This window comes from Neofelis nebulosa, chromosome 5, assembly GCF_028018385.1.
Source record: "Neofelis nebulosa isolate mNeoNeb1 chromosome 5, mNeoNeb1.pri, whole genome shotgun sequence".
In the NCBI taxonomy this organism is placed as follows: domain Eukaryota; kingdom Metazoa; phylum Chordata; class Mammalia; order Carnivora; family Felidae; genus Neofelis; species Neofelis nebulosa.
This window is the reverse complement of record NC_080786.1, coordinates 81,122,004-81,141,093: the sequence shown is the minus strand read 5'-3', so window position 1 is coordinate 81,141,093 and position 19,090 is coordinate 81,122,004. Positions and strand designations below refer to the sequence as shown.

The window sequence follows — 19,090 nt, the reverse complement described above, 5'->3', positions numbered from 1 at the left end:
TGTAACCTAGTTCAAACTGAAATGATTATTTTCTCTATCCCATAATCAAATTTTGGAACCACCTTTAAAAAATAGTGATTTCCATTATTCTATCATGGAATATTCTATCAATATTCCATTATTCTATCATGTTCTTAATTGACTGACTTTGAAATTTTAAAGATATCCTTAACTTTTATATTTTCTTGATTAATACATAGACTGAATTGTGTCCCCCCAAGTTAATATGTTGAACCCTTAACTCTCAGTGTGATGGTATTTGGAGATAGGGCCTTTGGGAAATAATTAGGTTTATATGAGGCCATGAGAGTGGGGCTGTCATGGTAGGATTAGTGCCTTTATAGAAGAGACACAAGAAAGTTTTCACGCTCTCTCTGCCATGTTAAGACATAATGAAAAGGCAGCCATCTGCAGACCATAAGAGCACTCTTGATAAAACCTGACCATGCTGGGACACTGATCTTAGTTTTCTAGCCTCCAGAACTGTGAGAAAACAAATATGGTAGTCTCTGGTACCCATTCTATGGTATTTCACTATGGTAGCCCATGCTGACTAGGATAATAAACTTGCTTCTTCTTTATGTGAGAGAGTATTATAATGTTGCCCCAAAATTTTTCCTCTTTTCCAGTCTTCCCTTACTCCCAGTTTATCCTGCAACAACCAGACCGATCTTTTCAAAGAGAGACGATATCAAGTTGATAATATACTCCTATTCTCATACCCTTCTTCCTTCTGAGAAATTTAAAGTATTTCAGACTTACAGCTTCTTGTTCTGTAAGCAAGGAGCTTGGATGTTGCTATCACATCCTAGCAACAAGTAAAAAGCTGAACGGACTGAGAAATCAACAACTATTCTAGGATCCAAAAAAGAGGTGGGGACACAAGGCAAATCACTGCCCTCAGGATTGAAGAGATAGGTGAATAGTTGTTATGGCTTACAGAGCAATGGCTCACAAGTAGAAATCACTGTGGGAACAAGTGCTGGGGTAGGGAAACTTGAACTCTAATTGTCCAATTGCTGTAAGCTCAGTGTGGACAATTCTGAGAGTTAAAATGTCCAGGGGGACCCAGTCATAGAAGCCCCCTCAGTATTGTGAGAACAATAGGAGCAAAGCAAAAGGGCAAGAAATATTGTGGATATTCATCAACCTGTATCAATAGTCACTTTCAACTTTAATGGTCCAAATGCACCAATTAAAAGAGACTGACAGAGTGAACAAAAAGGCAGGACCCAAATACATGTTGTCTACAAGAAATCCACTTTAAATTTAGAGACACATATAAATTAAAAGTAAATGTCTGGATTAATGCTAGCATTAATTAAAAGAAAGTAAGAGTAGCCATATTAATTTCAAGAAGAGCAGACCTTGGGACACCTAGGTGGTTCAGTCGGTTAAGCATCTGACTTGGGCTCAGGTCATGATCTCAAAGTTTGTGGGTTCTAGCCCTGCATCGGGCTCTGGGCTGACAGAGCCTGGAGCCTACTTTGGATTCTGTGTCTCCATCTTTGTCTGTCCCTGCCCAGCTCATGCTCACTCTCGCTCTCTCTCTCTCTCTCAACAATAAATTAACATTAAAAATTTTTTAAAAAGAGGAGCAGACCTCAAAGTAAGACGTTATGGATAATAAAGGGGGATTACCTAATGCTAAAGGGGTTAATTCTCTAAGAAGACATAAAAATCCTTAACATGTATGTACCTAACAACAGAGCATCTAACTCATGAGCCAAAAGTTGATAGAACTGCAAAGAGAAATAGATGAATCTACTATTATATTTGAGACTTCAACACCCCTCTAAGAGAAACAGACGGATGCATCAGGTAGAAAAATCAGTGAGGGCATAGTAGAACCCAATACCACTATCAGTGCACTAAATATAATGGGCATCCATATGTTACTTCATCCAAAAACAGGAGAATTCTTCTCAAGCTCTTTGGATGATTCACCAGAATAGACCACATTCCAGGACATAAAGATACCTTAATCATTTAACCAGGTGGAATTTATTTCAGGTATGCAACACTGGCTCAACAATCAAAAATCAATTAATATAATCTGTTACATTAAGATAAAACAGAAAAAAATCACATGATCATATATAATAGATATGGAAAAACATTTGACAAAATCCAACACCCATTGATGATAAAAATTCTCAGTAAATTAGGAAGAGAGAGGAACTTCTGCAACTTAATAAAGTCAATCGAACAAAAACCTACAACTAACATCATTTTTACCGTTAGAAACTTGAAGCTTTCCCTCTAAGAACAAGTAAACAGGTGGATCACAAGGATGCCCCCTCTCACCACTTATTTTCAGCTTCTAATTGGAAGTACTTGCTAATGCAATAAGGCAAGGAAAGGAAATAAAAGATATATGATTGGGAAGAAAGAGATAAAACTATTCACAGATGATATGATCATCTTAGTGGAAAATATGAAAACATTGACAAAAAATCTCCTGGAACTAATAAATGATTATAGTAAGGTTACAGGATACAAAGTTAATGTACAGAAGTCAATCACTTTCCTGTATACCCCAATGAATAAAGTGGTATTTGAACTTTAAAAAACCCCCAAAAAACATTTACATTAGCACTCCACAAAATGGAATACTTTGGTGTAATTATAACAAAATATGTACAAGAAATGTGTGAGAACTACAAAACTCTGATGAATGAAATCAAAGAACTAAACAGAGATTCCATGGTCCATAGAAAAGGAAGATTCACTATTGACAGTCAGTGGAGAAGATGTCAGTTCTATAAATTCAATATAACCCCAATCAAAATCCTAGTTTATTTTACAATTACCCACAAATTTATTCTAAAATTTATATGGAGGGGGAAAAGACTCAGAAGAGCCAACATGATATTTATGGAGAAGACCAAAAGTGAAAGACTGACAAGATCTATTATAAAGTTGCAATATTCAAAATAGTGTGGTATGGCAAAAGAATAGACAAATAGCTCAACAGAACAGAATAAAGAGCCTAGAAATAGACCCATATATAAACAGTCCACTGGTTTTTGACAGAGAACCAAAGACAGTACAATAGAACAATGTCTCCTACAAGTGGTGCAGGAACAACTGGACATTCACATGCTAAAAAAAAAAAAAAAAAAAAAAAAAAGGAAAATGACCCTACATACAGAATGTATGTCCTTCACAAATATTAACTCAAAATTGATCATAGACCTAAATGTAAAATGCAAAACAGTAAAACTTATGGAAGATAGCTTGCATGAACTTGGGTATGACAGTAAGTTTTGGATACAACATTAAAGGCACCATCCATGAAAGAAATAATTGAGGGCTGAGCTTCATTCAAAACAAAAACAAAAACAAAAAAACTTCTTTTCTGCAAAAGACAATGTCAAGAAAATTAGAAGACAAGCAACAGACTAGGAAAAAATATTCACAAAAGGCATATTTGAGATAAACAGTTGTTATCCAAAATATAAAGAAGTATTAAAATTCAGAAATAAGAAAACAGCCCAATTTAAAAATGAGCCAAAGACCTTAGCAGACATATCACCAAAGAAAATGTACAGATGATAAATGAGTACATGGAAAAATCCTCCACATCATATGTCATCAGGGGAATGGAAATAAAAAAAGCAACCATGCTATACCACCATTCACCTTGTTAATGACCCAGTTCCAGAATCCTGACATCAGTGCTGGTGAGGATATGGAGCAACAAGAGTTTTCATTCATTTCTGGTGAGAATACAAAATGGGGAGACCACTCCAGAAGAAGTTTGGCAGTTTCTTGCAAAATTACACTGTTCTTAGTATACTCATCTAGCAGTGTTGCTCCTTAGTATTTGCCCAAAGGAGTTGAAAACTTGGGTACACACACAAAAAGCTACATGTGGATGTTTCTAGGAGCTTTATTCACAATTATGAAATCTTGAAGCAACCAAGATATTTTCCAGTAGGTGAATGGATAAATCAGCTGTGGTGCATCCAGATGATGGAATATTATTTAATGTAAAAATAAATAAACTGTCAAACCATGAAAAGACATGGAGAAACCTTAAATGTGTATTACTAAGTGAAAGAAGTCAATCTGAAAAAGCATGCTACTATATGATTGCAACTATATGACATTCTGGAAAAGGCAAGGCTATGTGGAGAAAGTAGATAAATCAGGGGTTGGGGCAGGGAAAATGAATAGATGGAGAACAGGATTTTAGGGCACAAAATTGCTCTGTATGGTACTGTAATGATATATACCTGTCATTATACATTTCTCCAAATTCCACAGAGTATACTATACCAAGAGTGAATCCTGTGGACTTTGGGTGATTATGATGTGTCCGCGTAGTTTTCTTGGTTGTAACGGATATACCACTCTGGTCGGGGGTGTTGATAATGGGAGAGACTATCTTCATGTGAGGGTAAGGGAGATACTGGAAATCTCCATTCTTTCCTTTCAATTTTGCTGTGAACCTAAACTTACTCTAAAAAAATAAAATAACATAACATAACATAACATAACATAACATAACATAACATAACATAAAATAAAATAAAATCTGAAGAAAAAGTTTTCCATTGCTACCTCAAATATGGTTTTTATTTTTCAAATCCTTTTTGGAATGAGGCAGGGGAGATGTTCACGACTACACTCACATACATACACACATAGGTGTATCTGTTTCTCTTTTTCCAACAGTAAAAATTGAAACACCTCACTTTAGTGTTCAGAAAGCCCCATAATACAGCCCTGTTCACCTTTCTTCCCCATTACTCTGTAATCTAGACCTTACACATGAGCCAGTTTAGCCATGCATCTGAGACATCCACATGGTTTTCATTCTTCATCACCCAGCCTTATTCCCACTTTCTCAGTGAGGCCTTCCCTGAACCTCCCAGGCAACTATGATTTCAAATGTCTCTCAATTTCTCTAGTGCTGTGCTGCCAGTTACCACTTACTCTGCCCTCTAATCCTGTAGAAACTTAGTTCTTGATATTAATAGTCTGTGTATGTCTTCTTAACCTACTGGACTGTATTTAATAAAAGATCAAGGACCATACTGAAAATATTTTATATCCTCACAGAACACCTATCATGTTCTTTCTATGGCAGGGGTGATCAGCAAACACTTGTTACATGGACCAGATATATATGAATTTACCTCTACTTTGAAATAACAGGGATTAAAATCCCAAACACATGTTTATGAACATCTTAATAAAAGAGATTCTAACCACAGTCTTGCCATTCGTTTTCCATTCACAACCTTTTTCTACTTGAGGCAGTGGTACTAAATAATTTAAAGGGCCTTTCTAGCCCTGCTTACCTATTGCTAATGGAAGTTCATATCCACAGACCAATGCAAGTACCACAAAAGTAACTGAAGAAACGGTGCTACCTGATAAGTTCAGTCAGTAAGTGAACTTCTCCAAGCTTTAACCTCCTCAGACATTCAGATGGACTGGAACTTCTTTCCAGTATAGTCTGTTGGCTGAGGTACAGAGAAAATGCTTGTGTTTATAATTTAGCTTGTGTATGTGGCCGGGATATTTAATTTACAATACAGCCTGAAGGTTACTGCTGTGGCTGAATGCTTTAAAAAGTGCAGGTGTGATGCCAGAGGAACTTATGGAACACTGAAAGAACTCTATCATCAAAACCACCTCTTTAATAAGAACATGTGGCCTGTCAGATTAGGAACACCCATTAGTCAGCTTGATGGGTTGAATACCTGAAGGGACCTTAGTCTCCTCTTGAAGAGCCCTCCAAGAGGGGTGTTTGGAGTGAAACTCCCTTTGGCTTTCAGCCATGGTGCATTCCTTAACATGAGGTGAAGTAAAGGTTTTGAAATACATTTTGAAGTAAATCTCCCCACCCTTATAGGGGCTAGAGAGAGTTTGTATTTCAAAGAGGAATGTGGCATAGTTATACCAAAAACGTACAAGTGGAAAAGCTTTTGATTTGCTTGTTTGCTTTTTTTATATTTCTTACAGTGGAGTGGTTTGGGTGGAATGTTAAATTTGTTTCATAAACACAAAGTAGAAGGGAGATGTTGGGAATTACAATGCCAGCATTTTCCTATACGGTCGCTAAACTCTAAAGCTCTCCCCAAGTCATCAGTTTTGCCAGGCTATCTCCGATGTTATCCTAGCACTGTTACACTTTTTAACAAGGCAAGGCCCAATTTATTATTTCTTTTCCCTGACTGTGCGCCTCCACCCGCAATCCACTCAGGAAAGGCGGTTGCTTGTGAGAGAAATAGGAAGTAAACCTGGGTTTTGATTCTCAGTCCTAGGGGCTCCCATCCCTCCTTGCCCATGACAAGCATTTTATACCCACTTTGTTACTCCACAAAACAATGTTGCAGGCACACAAAAAGCTTTGAAATTCTTTTTTTTTTTTTTCATAGTCTCAAAAACAGAAAGGTCAGCGGCAAGTCTACATGAAGCTATTTTATCGCTGATCTTTAAAGCCTATCTTAGAAGCGCAAAGCCCACATCCATAGTTAATTGCCAGTTTGCAATGTATTTGACAAACGAAGTCAAAGTTTTGCAACTTTGTACAGTTTGGGGAGGGGGAATGTGCTCCGGCTGCTGCTGATTGCAGAGACATAACTCTGGTAGTAAGCAATTAGGGAGCTGGCTGTTGGCTCCAGGGAAGTGATGGCCAGCGAGAGCTTTTTTAATGGGTCACTAGGGAAAGACAACATTCATCTCCATTTATCATAATGAAAACCAGGCAGAAGCAAAGCATGAGTGAACTGTTAGAACAACAAAATTTGTTTTGGTACCAGGAAGTTCATTAAGGGCAACTCAGACTATCCCAGCATTGGCTTCTATGTGGTGCTACAGCTCATTGTTTGTATTATAATGTGCGCTTGTAAATAATGATCAGGTACTTCTGCCCTGGGCCCGACGTGAGGTAGGAGAACTCTCTTTTAGCTTTTTGAAGAATGTCACAATAGGAATTGGGTAGATAGTAAATGATCATTTTTATTACTTTTATTTTTATTAGTAGTATTGTGAAGTGCCTTGCAAACTATACAACAATACACAGGGTAAATTCTTATTAACAACCTCATGAACAAGATTGTGCTCATCAACATGGGGATCCCAGAGGAATGGAATCCAGTTCTGAGCTCACAAAGGGGGACACTGGATTTCTGTTTATTTTATTTTTTTTTTATAATCAAAACACAAATAAGATTCTTTACCAGTTAAAATGATGACTTCTGAAATAGCCATGAGATGTTGGCAAAACTGGAACAGGAAATGAGTGACATCTGCCTTCCAAAGAAATTTCTAAAGAGGAATAAAGCTGTGATTCCAAAAACAGTAGCAGGAAGCAAATGTCAGAGAGGTCTTGGCCCAAAACCTTCTTTTCGGTAACCATTAGTCATCCTCTGACACCTCAAGGGAGACTTCTGGACAATACTTCAGAGGTTAAGATCCTGCCCAGTTATTCAATCTTACCCTGTCCTAATGTTTAGAACAAAAAACAACAGGCACATACCAGTAAGCCACACACACTAGTTTCATTGGATCTGTGACACATTCCATCCCTAAGACAGTACTCTCTCCTTACCCAGAGAGCATCCAAGCTTTGGCTATCCTCTTGTTAGGGAGTTAGACAATACAGTACACAGATGGCTTGAGGGATTTTGTCCAATTAAGCACACACATATTTTTTGGCTAATATTTTGAGGTTTTCTTCTTTTTCAAAAGCTTCGAGGGCTTTTTGTTTTAAATAGTTTCTAATCGGAAATGGTACGTTTAAAAGTTCTGCTTCTTCACTTTAGTGTTTTCCTTACCCTGAAAGATGGTTTTTATTTAGATAAGAAACCTTCTAGCAAACTTAGCTGATAGGATCTGTTGTTGCCCTGGGCTCATGAGGTCAACCTCATTTGACTGTAGCTACTCAAGAGTCAGTGTTTAACATTAAGTTGTAAACATCAGCTTGAAACTTACCAGAGTTCAGAAAGAGCTGGAGTCTATTAATCAGGCCGAGGACCATAAGTAATTGAAGGAAAGAGTATAAGCAGTTTGGCAAAAGAAAATGCTTTTAAAATGCATATTCTTCCTTTCCAACTTACTCCACAGAGAAAACGTTACTCTTTAGAAACACCATTCCCCATCTAATCCTTACCAAATAGCATTTTGAAAGCTATAAATATTTACTTATAACTATGACTACATTTTAAACTCACATTCTGTAAATGCAAAGATAAGTTCATTTTCTACATTAGCATGAACACCTAACCTGTGAATTAATATGTATTTTTTAAAGCTACAAATTTCTAAATTTTCTACATTAAGATGTAGGAAAGAATTAATTACTAGAAATTTCCCTTACCATGGGGGTTTATCTTTTATACCTCTCCTATGTCCAAAAGGACTTTGAATTACCTAAGGTAATTATTTATATTATTAGGTTTTTGAAATGAAATAAAAACAAAAAAAAAATAAAAGATAAAAGGGAAGTATACCAGTTTCAGTCTAATATACTAGAAACCCACTATAATACAGTTACTGTATATGAGAATAAAATTAAGCTCAGAGCTTCTTAGTAGTCAGAACAAAAAGGGCAATGCACTATATTATACAGTCTTCAATATCTGGTAAAATTTATTTTATTTTCATTTTAAATGTTTACTTATTTTGAGAAAGGTGGGGGGTAATGTGTGCATGAGCAGGGGAGGGGCAGACAGAGAGGGAGAAAGAGAATCCCAAGTGGGCTCTGTGTTCAGTGCAGAGCCTGACATGGGGCTTGATCTCATGAACAGTGAGATGATGACTTGAGCTGAAATCAAGAGTCGGATGCTTAACTGACTGAGCCATCCAGGCGCCTCGGTAAAATCAATTTTATAAATTTGTCAAGAGAAGCAAGAAATTACTTCCTGAAGTATAAAAAACTAAAGTATAAAAATAATTCAACACATTGGTATTTTTACAAGTTATATTAACAACATAAAGGATAGTAACACCATCAGAAACTGTGAAATAAGAATGCAAAGTGGTTTTCTTTTTTTTTTTTTTTTTTTAATGTTTACTTATTTTGAGAGAGAGAGAGCATGAGCAGCGGAAGGGCAGAGAGAGGGAGACACAGAATCTGAAGCAGGCTCCAGGCTTTGAGCTGTCAGCACAGAACCCAGTGTGGGGCTGCAATCTATAAACCTTGAGATCATGACCTGAGCAGAAGTCAGACACTTAACTGACAACTGACTGAGCCACCCAGGGGCCCCCAAAGTGGTTTTTCATCTAGCTATTTTTTGAATCTCTCAAATTCTGACCACATTATATGGAAATGTTTAGGAATTTTCTAAAATAAAATTGAATTCTTATTAAACAGTCTGGCCTTTACATTTGAAATACTATAATCCATAGGATTTAGTTTAATCCAGGACTTAAAAAAATGCTTTCGAATTTTGTTTCAAAACTTAATGGATATTTAAGACTATTCTCTTAATATGTTGTTTGTTCAATTGTTAAAATTGTTTGCTTAGTTGGTTTTGTAAAGAAAAATTAACTTTGAGTTGGCAAAAATTTGAGGTAAATTTGGAGATATTAGCAAATGCTACAAAAATGTCTGGTGTCACCATTATGAAACAAACAAAACAAAACAAAACATCTTATTGTTTTGTAAAAGGATGTTTATGCCTTTTAGCCAATGAATTTTCAGTGTTTAGCATGATGTGCATGCTATTATCGAGTGACTTCCTTTCCCTCCAGCCAGTGTGTTTCTGCTGCTAACTAAAATTTAAAAATTCTGCTGTGACCTAGAAACAGAAATGCCTTCAGTGTCAACTTACTTGCTTGTCGTTCGGTAAGAAACCTCCTAGTGGGTTAAAAATTCTCTAAAGTTGCTATATTGTGAAATTTAAGTAAAGAGCCAAGGCAAAAAATATAGCACTTCATCAGAATGAAATGCATGATGCTGGATGCATTCCCAAAGTTAGGGTGGTGAAAGCAGAGAGAGTGTTCCCTTCTTTATTGAAATATGAATGTTTGAGTAGAAGAATGGAAATTACTTATTTTGGGCTTGCTGATTTATCCCGGTTGCATAAAAAGGCTTCAGAAGATAGAAAGCGATTCTAAATAGTCTATCTCAGAAGTACAGTAGTCTTACATTTTTAAAATGTGCTTTAGAATTGCCTTTCTTGCATATGTCTTACAAGCTGTCCTAAATTTCATATTCAAACTATTTGAGCTTCATATATCTCCTAATTCAGAAGACAGGGAGCTTACATATGACCCCTAAACTATGTTTGGGAAGTTTAGAATGGTTTGCTTTGTTCTATGTGTCTGAATTGAAAAACATCACTGTAGAAAGAATAGGCAAAATGGAGAGGGAGAGAAAGGAATGGAAGGGGAAAAGACAGGGCACTGACCCATGCTTGTCCTCTTTTTATTTTAAAAGTAAAAGCATCATCTCTCACCTGAATTACTGGCATGTTCTCTTGCTCATTACCAAAGATCTATTCTCCACACATCGGTCTGAATTGTTATATTAAAATGTGTTTCAGATATTGTTTAAAATTATTTAATGGTTCCCTGTTGCACTTTGAATAAACTCTCCCATGATCTCTCTTTCTCCAGTTCTTCTTCCAGTGTCTCTCTTTAGTCTTTGCTCTGCTTTAAAAACATGTCAATACCTTTTCCACTTGACTTTCTTTTGCCAGGAAAGGGCCCTTTCAGTTCACTTCCTTTTGCCTGGAATGTTCTTCCTCCTGTTCTACACATGATTGGCTTCTCAACATTTAGATCTCAGCTGAAAAATACCATTGCAGAGTGACCTTCTTTGACTAATTTATCTAATAGAGTCCTGCTTCCATCCCAACCCCAGGCAGCTCTTATAGTATGGTTTGTTCATTTATTTCTTTATAGCATTCAGCACAATGTGAAATTAAGTTCATTAATGACTTACTTACTTTAGCCTCGTCCCCTGGGATGAGGCTGTAAGTACGTAGAAAGCAGAGTCTTTGTTTTGACCCTGTTAGATACTCTCATCAACTATCACAGCATCTAGCACTGATTCAATACAAAACATATTATTTGTTGAATAAGTGAATGAACGAAATGAAGAATTTGGCACTGACTGGAGTGCTTTGCCTTTGTGTATTTTCTTGAATAGAAAGATGGTAAATTATAAAACATCTAGAAGTTCCTCTAGAACTTTGGTGGGAAAAGTTTACATATGGCAGAGATGAGGAAGTTATATTAGGAATTTAGTTAGGGCCAAATCCTGGAGGTTTTGAATGTCATAGTACATAGTTTCTGGAATCTCTTTTGTGGTCAATGGATAGCTACTGAAGGTTTCTAAATAGTCAATGCGTACTTTTGAAATGCTTCTTTATTACTAGCTATGGAAAACCATTAGTGAGTCAAAAGGGTTTCATTCACTCACCAGTGGACAGAGTAACTTCTGAATGTCAGCAGGGCATTGATTTAATCAGCATTCATTTCTTTTTCCGTACAGAATGACTGCCATGTACAGTCATGCTTCTGGGCTGGCAGGAGAAAATGTTCACTTCACAGCCTGAGTTGAAATGGCCCAGTGTGTCCTGAATGCATTTCTGGCCAGAATTTCTCATATCTCAGTGGGGCGGTCGGCTCCCTGAAAAGTACCATCTTGTTGTCAGATCATTCCCCTTTCCTCAGTTGCTCTTTATTCTGCAGGATTTTTTTTCTCCCTAATGTATAGAGTTACCCTCTCCTGTGGCTTATTTTATTTTGGTCTTAAAGGAGGTCCAATGTGGAGCCTTTAAGGGCAGTTTGCTTTTTCTTTGTTTCAACAATCATGCCTTAGTTGAAACCTAGTACTTACAAGGCCTTATAATAATCTCCATCCCAAAATACAGCATTATATGCAGCACACACATGTTCACTTGGACTTTTCCTACCATTTCAGATGTGTATATCTAATTTCTAAAATTGAGTACAAAGATATCAAGCTTCCAGTTAAAATAATGACTTGTTTTATAGACTTTGGACGCCAATTCCAGTTTCCTGAACTGGTTCACAATGATTTAAAAGTCATGGCCAGTTCATGAATAAGTTTTATGGTTTAACCTTAAGTTATCAAGTCTTTTTAAAAGTTTTCTTTTAGGGGCGCCTGGGTGGCTCAATCAGTTGAGCGTCCGACTTTGGCCCAGGTCATGATCTCACAGTTCGTGAGTTCGTGAGTTCAAGCCCTGTGTCGGTCTCTGTGCTGACAGCTCAGAGCCTGGAGTCTGCTTCAGATTCTGTGTCTCCCTCTCTCTCTGCCCCATCCCCATTCATGCTCTGTCTCAAAAATAAATTTTTTTAGTGTTTTACTTATTTTTGAGACAGAGAGAGACAGAGCGTGAGCAGGGGAGGGGCAGAGAGAGCGAGACACAGAATCTGAAGCAGGCTCCAGGCTCTGAGCTGTCAGCACAGAGACCGACACAGGGCTTGAACTCACGGACCGCGAGATCATGACCTGAGCCGAAGTCGGATGCTCAACCGACTGAGCCACCCAGGTGCCCCAGATCTTCTTAATATTTATATTGGTGAAGATGGTATTATGCTCAATACTGGCTTATAAATGGGGAAAGCATCAAATAGGAAAAAACAACAACAACAATGTGGCAAAATTTAAGAAAAAGAACCAATTTGTCAACATCAGTTTTTGAGAGCTACTGAATCATATTCAGTGTTGTTAATCAGTATTGAAGCTCTCAGTGTGAATGATGACTTCAGAAATGTTATTAAACTGACATCCTTTTAATACAGTAGAGCTTAGGAAGCACACTCACATGTAATACACTTTTTGATGTGTGTGTAAAAGATTGGCTTGTTAGAAGTTCTTTTTTTCCTCTTTTTTTTTAGACATATCATAGACATCCTCTATATGTAAAGTAGGTGGAAAACAAACAAACAAAAAAAAGTCATATGACCCCTATTCTCAAAGAGCTCTACCAGAAAAAAACGAATATACTCAGGTAGGCGCAAAGCACAGAAGAGTCTGATAAGTGCTTGTAGAGGAATAGGGATAAGATGATATTGTTGTACTTGCCTGTTGCTGGAATGTTGAGAAAGGCTCTGTTAGAGAAGACAGGATTTAGGCTTGGCCTTATGGGATTTGTTAGATTTCAGTAAGAAAAGACCAAGGACGAAGACTCTCTAAGTCAGTGAGTGGAATAGCCTGAGCCGAAGATGAAGGTAGGAAAGTAAAACTCATAAATATTTATTTATGTTCTGTCAACTTTAATGGCTTGTGCTATATAGAATCAGAGTGTGTCAGTGCTAATCTGTTTTGTTCATAATTTATAGTTTGGCTCTTGACTAAAGACAGTTTCCACGAACCACGAAGACCTTACTATATTCTCGTAAATTATGTGTCCATGGGAGCTATAGATTATACCATCATTATTGAATACATATTTATATCTTTGAAACAGATCATCTATAAATTGTATTTTTGTTTATTTATTTTTTTAATTTTTGTTTTAAAATATGTATTTTTGCTTTAAATTTATTTATTTAAATTCAAGTTAGTTAACATACAGTGTTGTATTGGTTTCAGGAGTCGAACCCAGGGATTTATCACTTATATATAACACCCAGTGCTCATTCCAACCAGTACCCTCCTTAATCACATCACCCATCTAGCCCATCCCGCCACTCGCCTCCCCTCCAGCAACTCTCAGTTTGTTCTCTGTATTTAAGAGTCTGTTATGGTTTGCCTCCCTCTCTGTTATTGGTTTGTTTTTCTTTTTCTTTTTTAATTTTTTTAAACGTTTATTTATTTTTGAGACAGGGAGAGACAGCATGAACGGGGGAGGGTCAGAGAGAGAGGGAGACACAGAATCTGAAACAGGCTCCAGGCTCTGAGCTGTCTGTCAGCACAGAGCCTGACGCGGGGCTCGAACTCACGGACCGCGAGATCATGACCTGAGCCGAAGTCGGATGCTTAACCGACTGAGCCACCCAGGCTCCTCTGTTTTTTTTTTTTTTTTAAGGATTTTTGTGATTTATGAAGCACATTTATATACATTACACAATTAAATCCTTCCAAAATCCTATGCAGTAGATGGTGGTATGGGGTTTTTGTCTTAAAGGAGAACTTTGTCTTAAAGGAGAACTAAGGCACAAATGTTTAAAATGACTTTTTCCAGGTTTACTTGACCAATAAGTGTAGCCACACCCAATTTAGAACCTACTGTTTTTCCTCTATATCTATATCCTCATCACTGTGTAGATGTCCATACAATTCATATTTATCTGTGTTGGTATGTGAGAAGTTGAGAAAATGTAAATTAAGAAAGAAACCACATCCCAAATTAGTGACAAGCGAAATCATTCTGTGAGTACAGAATTGAGGACAAAGGTAAAGGGGACAGGGAAAGCAGACAAGACAAGATTTGATGGAAGGAAGGCCAATAGCTAAGAGTAGGCACATTCAAGAGGAAAAGAGATTTAACTATTATTAGACAAAATTAAGGATCTTAGGTCTTAAAATAAGGCAGTTTATGTTTTCTGTGGTTAGGACTAAGATTATCTATCGCAGAACGGCAGTAGCTGGGGACTTGGGAACTCAGTACTTCTTTTTTAGTAATATCTGTGTAGCAAGACTGTCAAAAGCAGACTCAATTGAATCTTATATGTTGTTCTGTGATTTTTTTGTGTACTTTTTAATAACAATGCATTTTCATGTCACCATACTCCAAAACAGATGAAACATAATTTGAATTTTGCCATGAAAAAGACTGCTAATGTGAATATTCACTTTTCTGTTATGGAACAAACAGGTCTGTCTCTAGACATTTCTGTGTCTAGAGCATAGGGCAAAATGTCTCAGGTTGAGTAAATTTAATCCTATTTTCTTGGAAAAAAAATGCATCATTGCGTTTCATGGAGAGCAATGTATTGTGTGGTTTAGGAGAGGATTTTGTGGTGTCTATGGAGTGGTTATTAAAAATTCTTCTTTTATATTAATGAGAATCAAAGTTATATGTCTGGAATGAAATATTTCAATCAAAAAGGAGTGTGGTAGAAAGTTTTATGTGCTGTATTCAACATTTCTTATGCATTGGTTTCTACTACTCTTAGTTTTGTATTCTTCACATTCTAGAGCAGGCTAACAAATTTGGTGGAGTGAGAGGTATATTCATTCCCATCCTCTGGAAAGCCATAGGTTTGTTTATACTCCCATTGTCAGGATGAAAGGCAAAAGGAACAAAAAGAAAAGAAGAGAAAAATACAAGATAAAAATGTCAAAAATATGAATTAGAGGTGGCACCACACTGGCAGCTTTCTGCGTGTTTTTTTTTTTTTAACGTTTTTACTTATTTTTGAAACAGAGAGAGACAGAGTATGAATGGGGAGGGGCAGAGAGAGACGGAGACACAGAATCAAGGCAGATTCTAGGCTTTGAGCTGTCACCACAGAGCCCTACGCAGGGCTCGAACTCAAAAACCGTGAGATCATGACCTGAGCTGAAGTCAGATATTCAACTGACTGAACCATCCAGGCACCCCGGCAGCTTTCTGTTTTGATCAATCATGAAACAAACAGAAGCATAAAGATTCAATTTCCCTGAAAATGCAGATGGCTCAGCAAAGAGCAGGAAAAGAATGAACTTAGAATAGAGCATGTGTATCAATTTTCACCAAAGCCCAGATTGCCACATATCATTTTAGGAGCCCTGTTTATTACCCTCCCACTTTTCAGTATGGGGGGTTGTGTATAGTGAATATGAACTAGAACTTGGCCCTGCCACTTTAGCTGTTAGTCCTTGGGCTAATACCGAGCTGGGTTAGAAATGTTTGTCTTCATTTGGTTCTTTTTTTTTTTTTTTCCCCTCTGTAGCTTAACCAGCTGGAAAAGGCAGTGCAAGCAGCCCACACGTTTTTCATGGCCAACCCTGAGCACATGGAAATGCAGCAGAACATCGAGAATTACAGAACAATGGCCGGTGTTGAAGTACTCCAGTTGGTAGACCGAGAAGCCAAACCACATCTGGTGAGCGCTGGGGACCATTGCCCTAATCAGAAGGTGCTCCTGAGTTTCATTTGACTCAAAGCAGATTCCTGTGCATGGGGGTTTCAGGTTGAGTCTCGGTTTCCAATACAGTGATAGTTCTATATTTTCAGAGTTCTCAGATGAAATATTGTCATTATCAGGGCTGAAAAAAATTGAGAGAAAATGAAAATACCTTTAGAAAATAAGTAAGATATGATGAAAAGTAGAATGTGATATAAACATCTGTCACCCTCTCTGAACGTCAGTGCCCCCACCACCCTTTGATTTTACATATGGGAGTTGAAGCCAGTGTGAATTGTTCAGGTCATACTGTGGTTTCCCAGCTCCCAGTCCAGGTGGTTTTCCATCATACCTATACTTTTAAAATTCTGATTATTTTAAAGCTATGTAATTATTCATTTAAATGAAAGCTTACTTAAAATCACAGTAAGTTGAAGGCTTTTTTTTTTTTTTCAACCGGAGATGTCACCATTCTCAATATGTGACCTCCAAGATAATTGAAGAATAGGGTAAGAGAAGAAGATTTTCAGAAGCCTATTATCATCACCATCATCATTATTATTATTATTATTATTATTATTATTATTAAATTGGTCCAGCCCTGGAAAGTGGATGCGTCACAGCCACCCACATCAATCTCCCTGGCCTTTGGTGCATGGCCATAGCTACATGCAGATGGGGTTAGAAAATATTGTCTTGCACGTGCTCAGGAAGAATATGAAATTGGTGACACAGCATTCAGCTTGCTGGTAACTCCCATCTCATTTACAATTACTCGAAGCCATGGAAGTTACCTTTTGTCTTCCAGTACAACCCTTCATTATTCTTCCACAGCACAAGAGCGCAGTGCCCCCTGCCCAAATGATCCTGAATCTGTCTAAATCCTGCTATTCAAGCACCCCAATATTTTTCTGCTTCTTTGCAGGAGAGTTACAGTGCAGGAGTTAAACATTATGAGGCTGATGACTTTGAGCTAGCTATCAAGTACTTTGAACAAGCTTTAAGAGAATATTTCAGTGAAGATATGGAGTGCAGAGCCCTGTGTGAGGGGCCTCAGAGATTCGAAGAGTATGAGTACTTAGGGTACAAAGCTGGCCTCTATGAAGCCATTGCAGGTAAAGCTTACTTTTCCCTTTATTTATTTCCTGATTATAGAAATACTACATGCAATCTGTAAACTATTCTAATAATACAGAAGTATATGTTGCAAAAAATGGAAGATATATTTAGCCCATCCTATCTCCAATAAATAAATCTACCTAGTTTAAATGTTGTTGACTGTGGTGCCAAACTTTTTCAGATGCATATGTAAATGTTTATGTATTTATCAATAATTATTAGTTCATTTTTTATAAAAATAAGACAATACTATGGGTACTGATTTTCAGCATATTTGTTTTTTTGTTTTATTTTATGCTTAACAATGTAGGTGGACTTCTTCTCATGTAAGTACATGTAGATCTACCTTATTGTATTTAATGGTTGTTTAATGTTCCAATATATGTGGAAAGCATAATTGACTGGTTCATTTACTGATGAATATTAAGGACGTTGAAGGTTTTCATTATTGTAAACAGTGTATTAGTGAATACTTTTGTGTAGTTTTCTTCAATTAATTAAAAGAGCATTTCATTATATATGAAAATTTAATATATTACCAAGTGGCTTTTAAAATAGGTAATATGAATTATAATTGGGGAGATTGGCTAGTTAACCATTTATGGTGGGAAGCATATGCAAAAACACAAAAATAAATTCTATTTATGTTAATGTAAGTATGAAAATAAAGCTATTTGATCAAAATGCGAAAGAATATTTTTATAATGGAAGGAGAAGAAAACCATTTCTCAGCATAACAAAAGACAAGAAATATGAAAAGACAGACTTTACATAAGATTTATAATACAAGAGATACAATAAATTAAGCTGAATTACAAATGACAAGAGGAAAAAGTTGCAAAATATTTAGAGGCAAATAGTTAATATTCATAATATTTGAGTAGAACCTGTAAATTATTATTATTAGTGGTAATTTATTTCTGATTTATTGATAGTCATAATAATAAGCAACATTTATATAGCAGTTACAATGTAGAAAGCATTTTACATATTTATATATCTTTTAATCCTCTAAACAACTTCTTGTAGGTGTCTGAGGAATTTATACCTCATAGCAATGTGATTAGGGTGAAGCTAGAAATCTGGGGTGGCTGGGTTCAGCGGGTGGTTCAACGGGTTAAGCGTCTGACCTTGATTTCTGCTCAGGTCATGATCTCATGGTTCATGGGATCAAGCCCCAAGTCAGGCTCTGCACTGACAATATGGAGCCTGCTTGGGATTCTCTCTCTCTCTCTCTCTCTCTCTCTCTCTCTCTCTCTCTCTCTGCCTCTCCCTTGCTTGTGCATGGTCTGTCTCTCTCCCTTTCTCTCTCTCTCTCAAAATAAATAAATAAACATTAACAACAAAAAAAGGTGAAGTTGGGAATCAAACCTAGGCTTATCTCACTCTAGAGCTCATATGTTTTAGGTCTTAATTGAAAAATGGGCAAAGGATAACTTATTCAATAATAAGTGTTTAACAAATATCTGTTGAGTGCATATTGTGTTCCAAGTTATAAATATATAAAAAACAATGCTCCACTTCACCAATACTTGTAGAAAGGCAAATTATGGAAGTGAGTCTGTTCTCCCTAAGTGCCAACGGTTTTCGGTCTCCACGAAAAGTACCACTCACCTAAGGAGTTCAAACCAAATCCCAAATGTTACCTTCCAATCCAACATTTACCTTAATTGCTATTCTCTTCTGATTTGTTACCAAACTATGATTGCTAGCATAGTTACTAAACTATACTACCTCCTAATAGAATGTAAGATTCCCTAATTCTCTCCACCCCTTTTGTTGCCACTCTGGTTCAAATCAACAGTATGTTTTAACAAAGCCACTGTGATAGCCTCTCACAGTGAGGGCCTTTCTGGCCCTCATGTCCTGATGAGGTTTTACTCTGTAGGCAGACGGAACAGTCTTCTTAAAAAATGAAAGTATGTTCACAGAACCCCCCTGCCAAAGACTCCCATTGCACTTGAAATAAAATCCAAAACCT

The 19,090-nt window shown here is 36.9% G+C and overlaps 1 protein-coding gene across 1 annotated transcript in view; it reads left to right on the top strand.

Moving 5' to 3' along the window:
- Positions 1-19,090, top strand: part of P3H2 (prolyl 3-hydroxylase 2) — a 150,089-nt gene that overhangs the window by 100,421 nt on the left and 30,578 nt on the right. The window contains exons 2-3 of the mRNA XM_058730834.1: positions 15,817-15,969; positions 16,916-17,105. Coding sequence (XP_058586817.1) covers positions 15,817-15,969; positions 16,916-17,105 — 343 coding nt within the window. The remainder of the gene's footprint in view (positions 1-15,816; positions 15,970-16,915; positions 17,106-19,090) is intronic.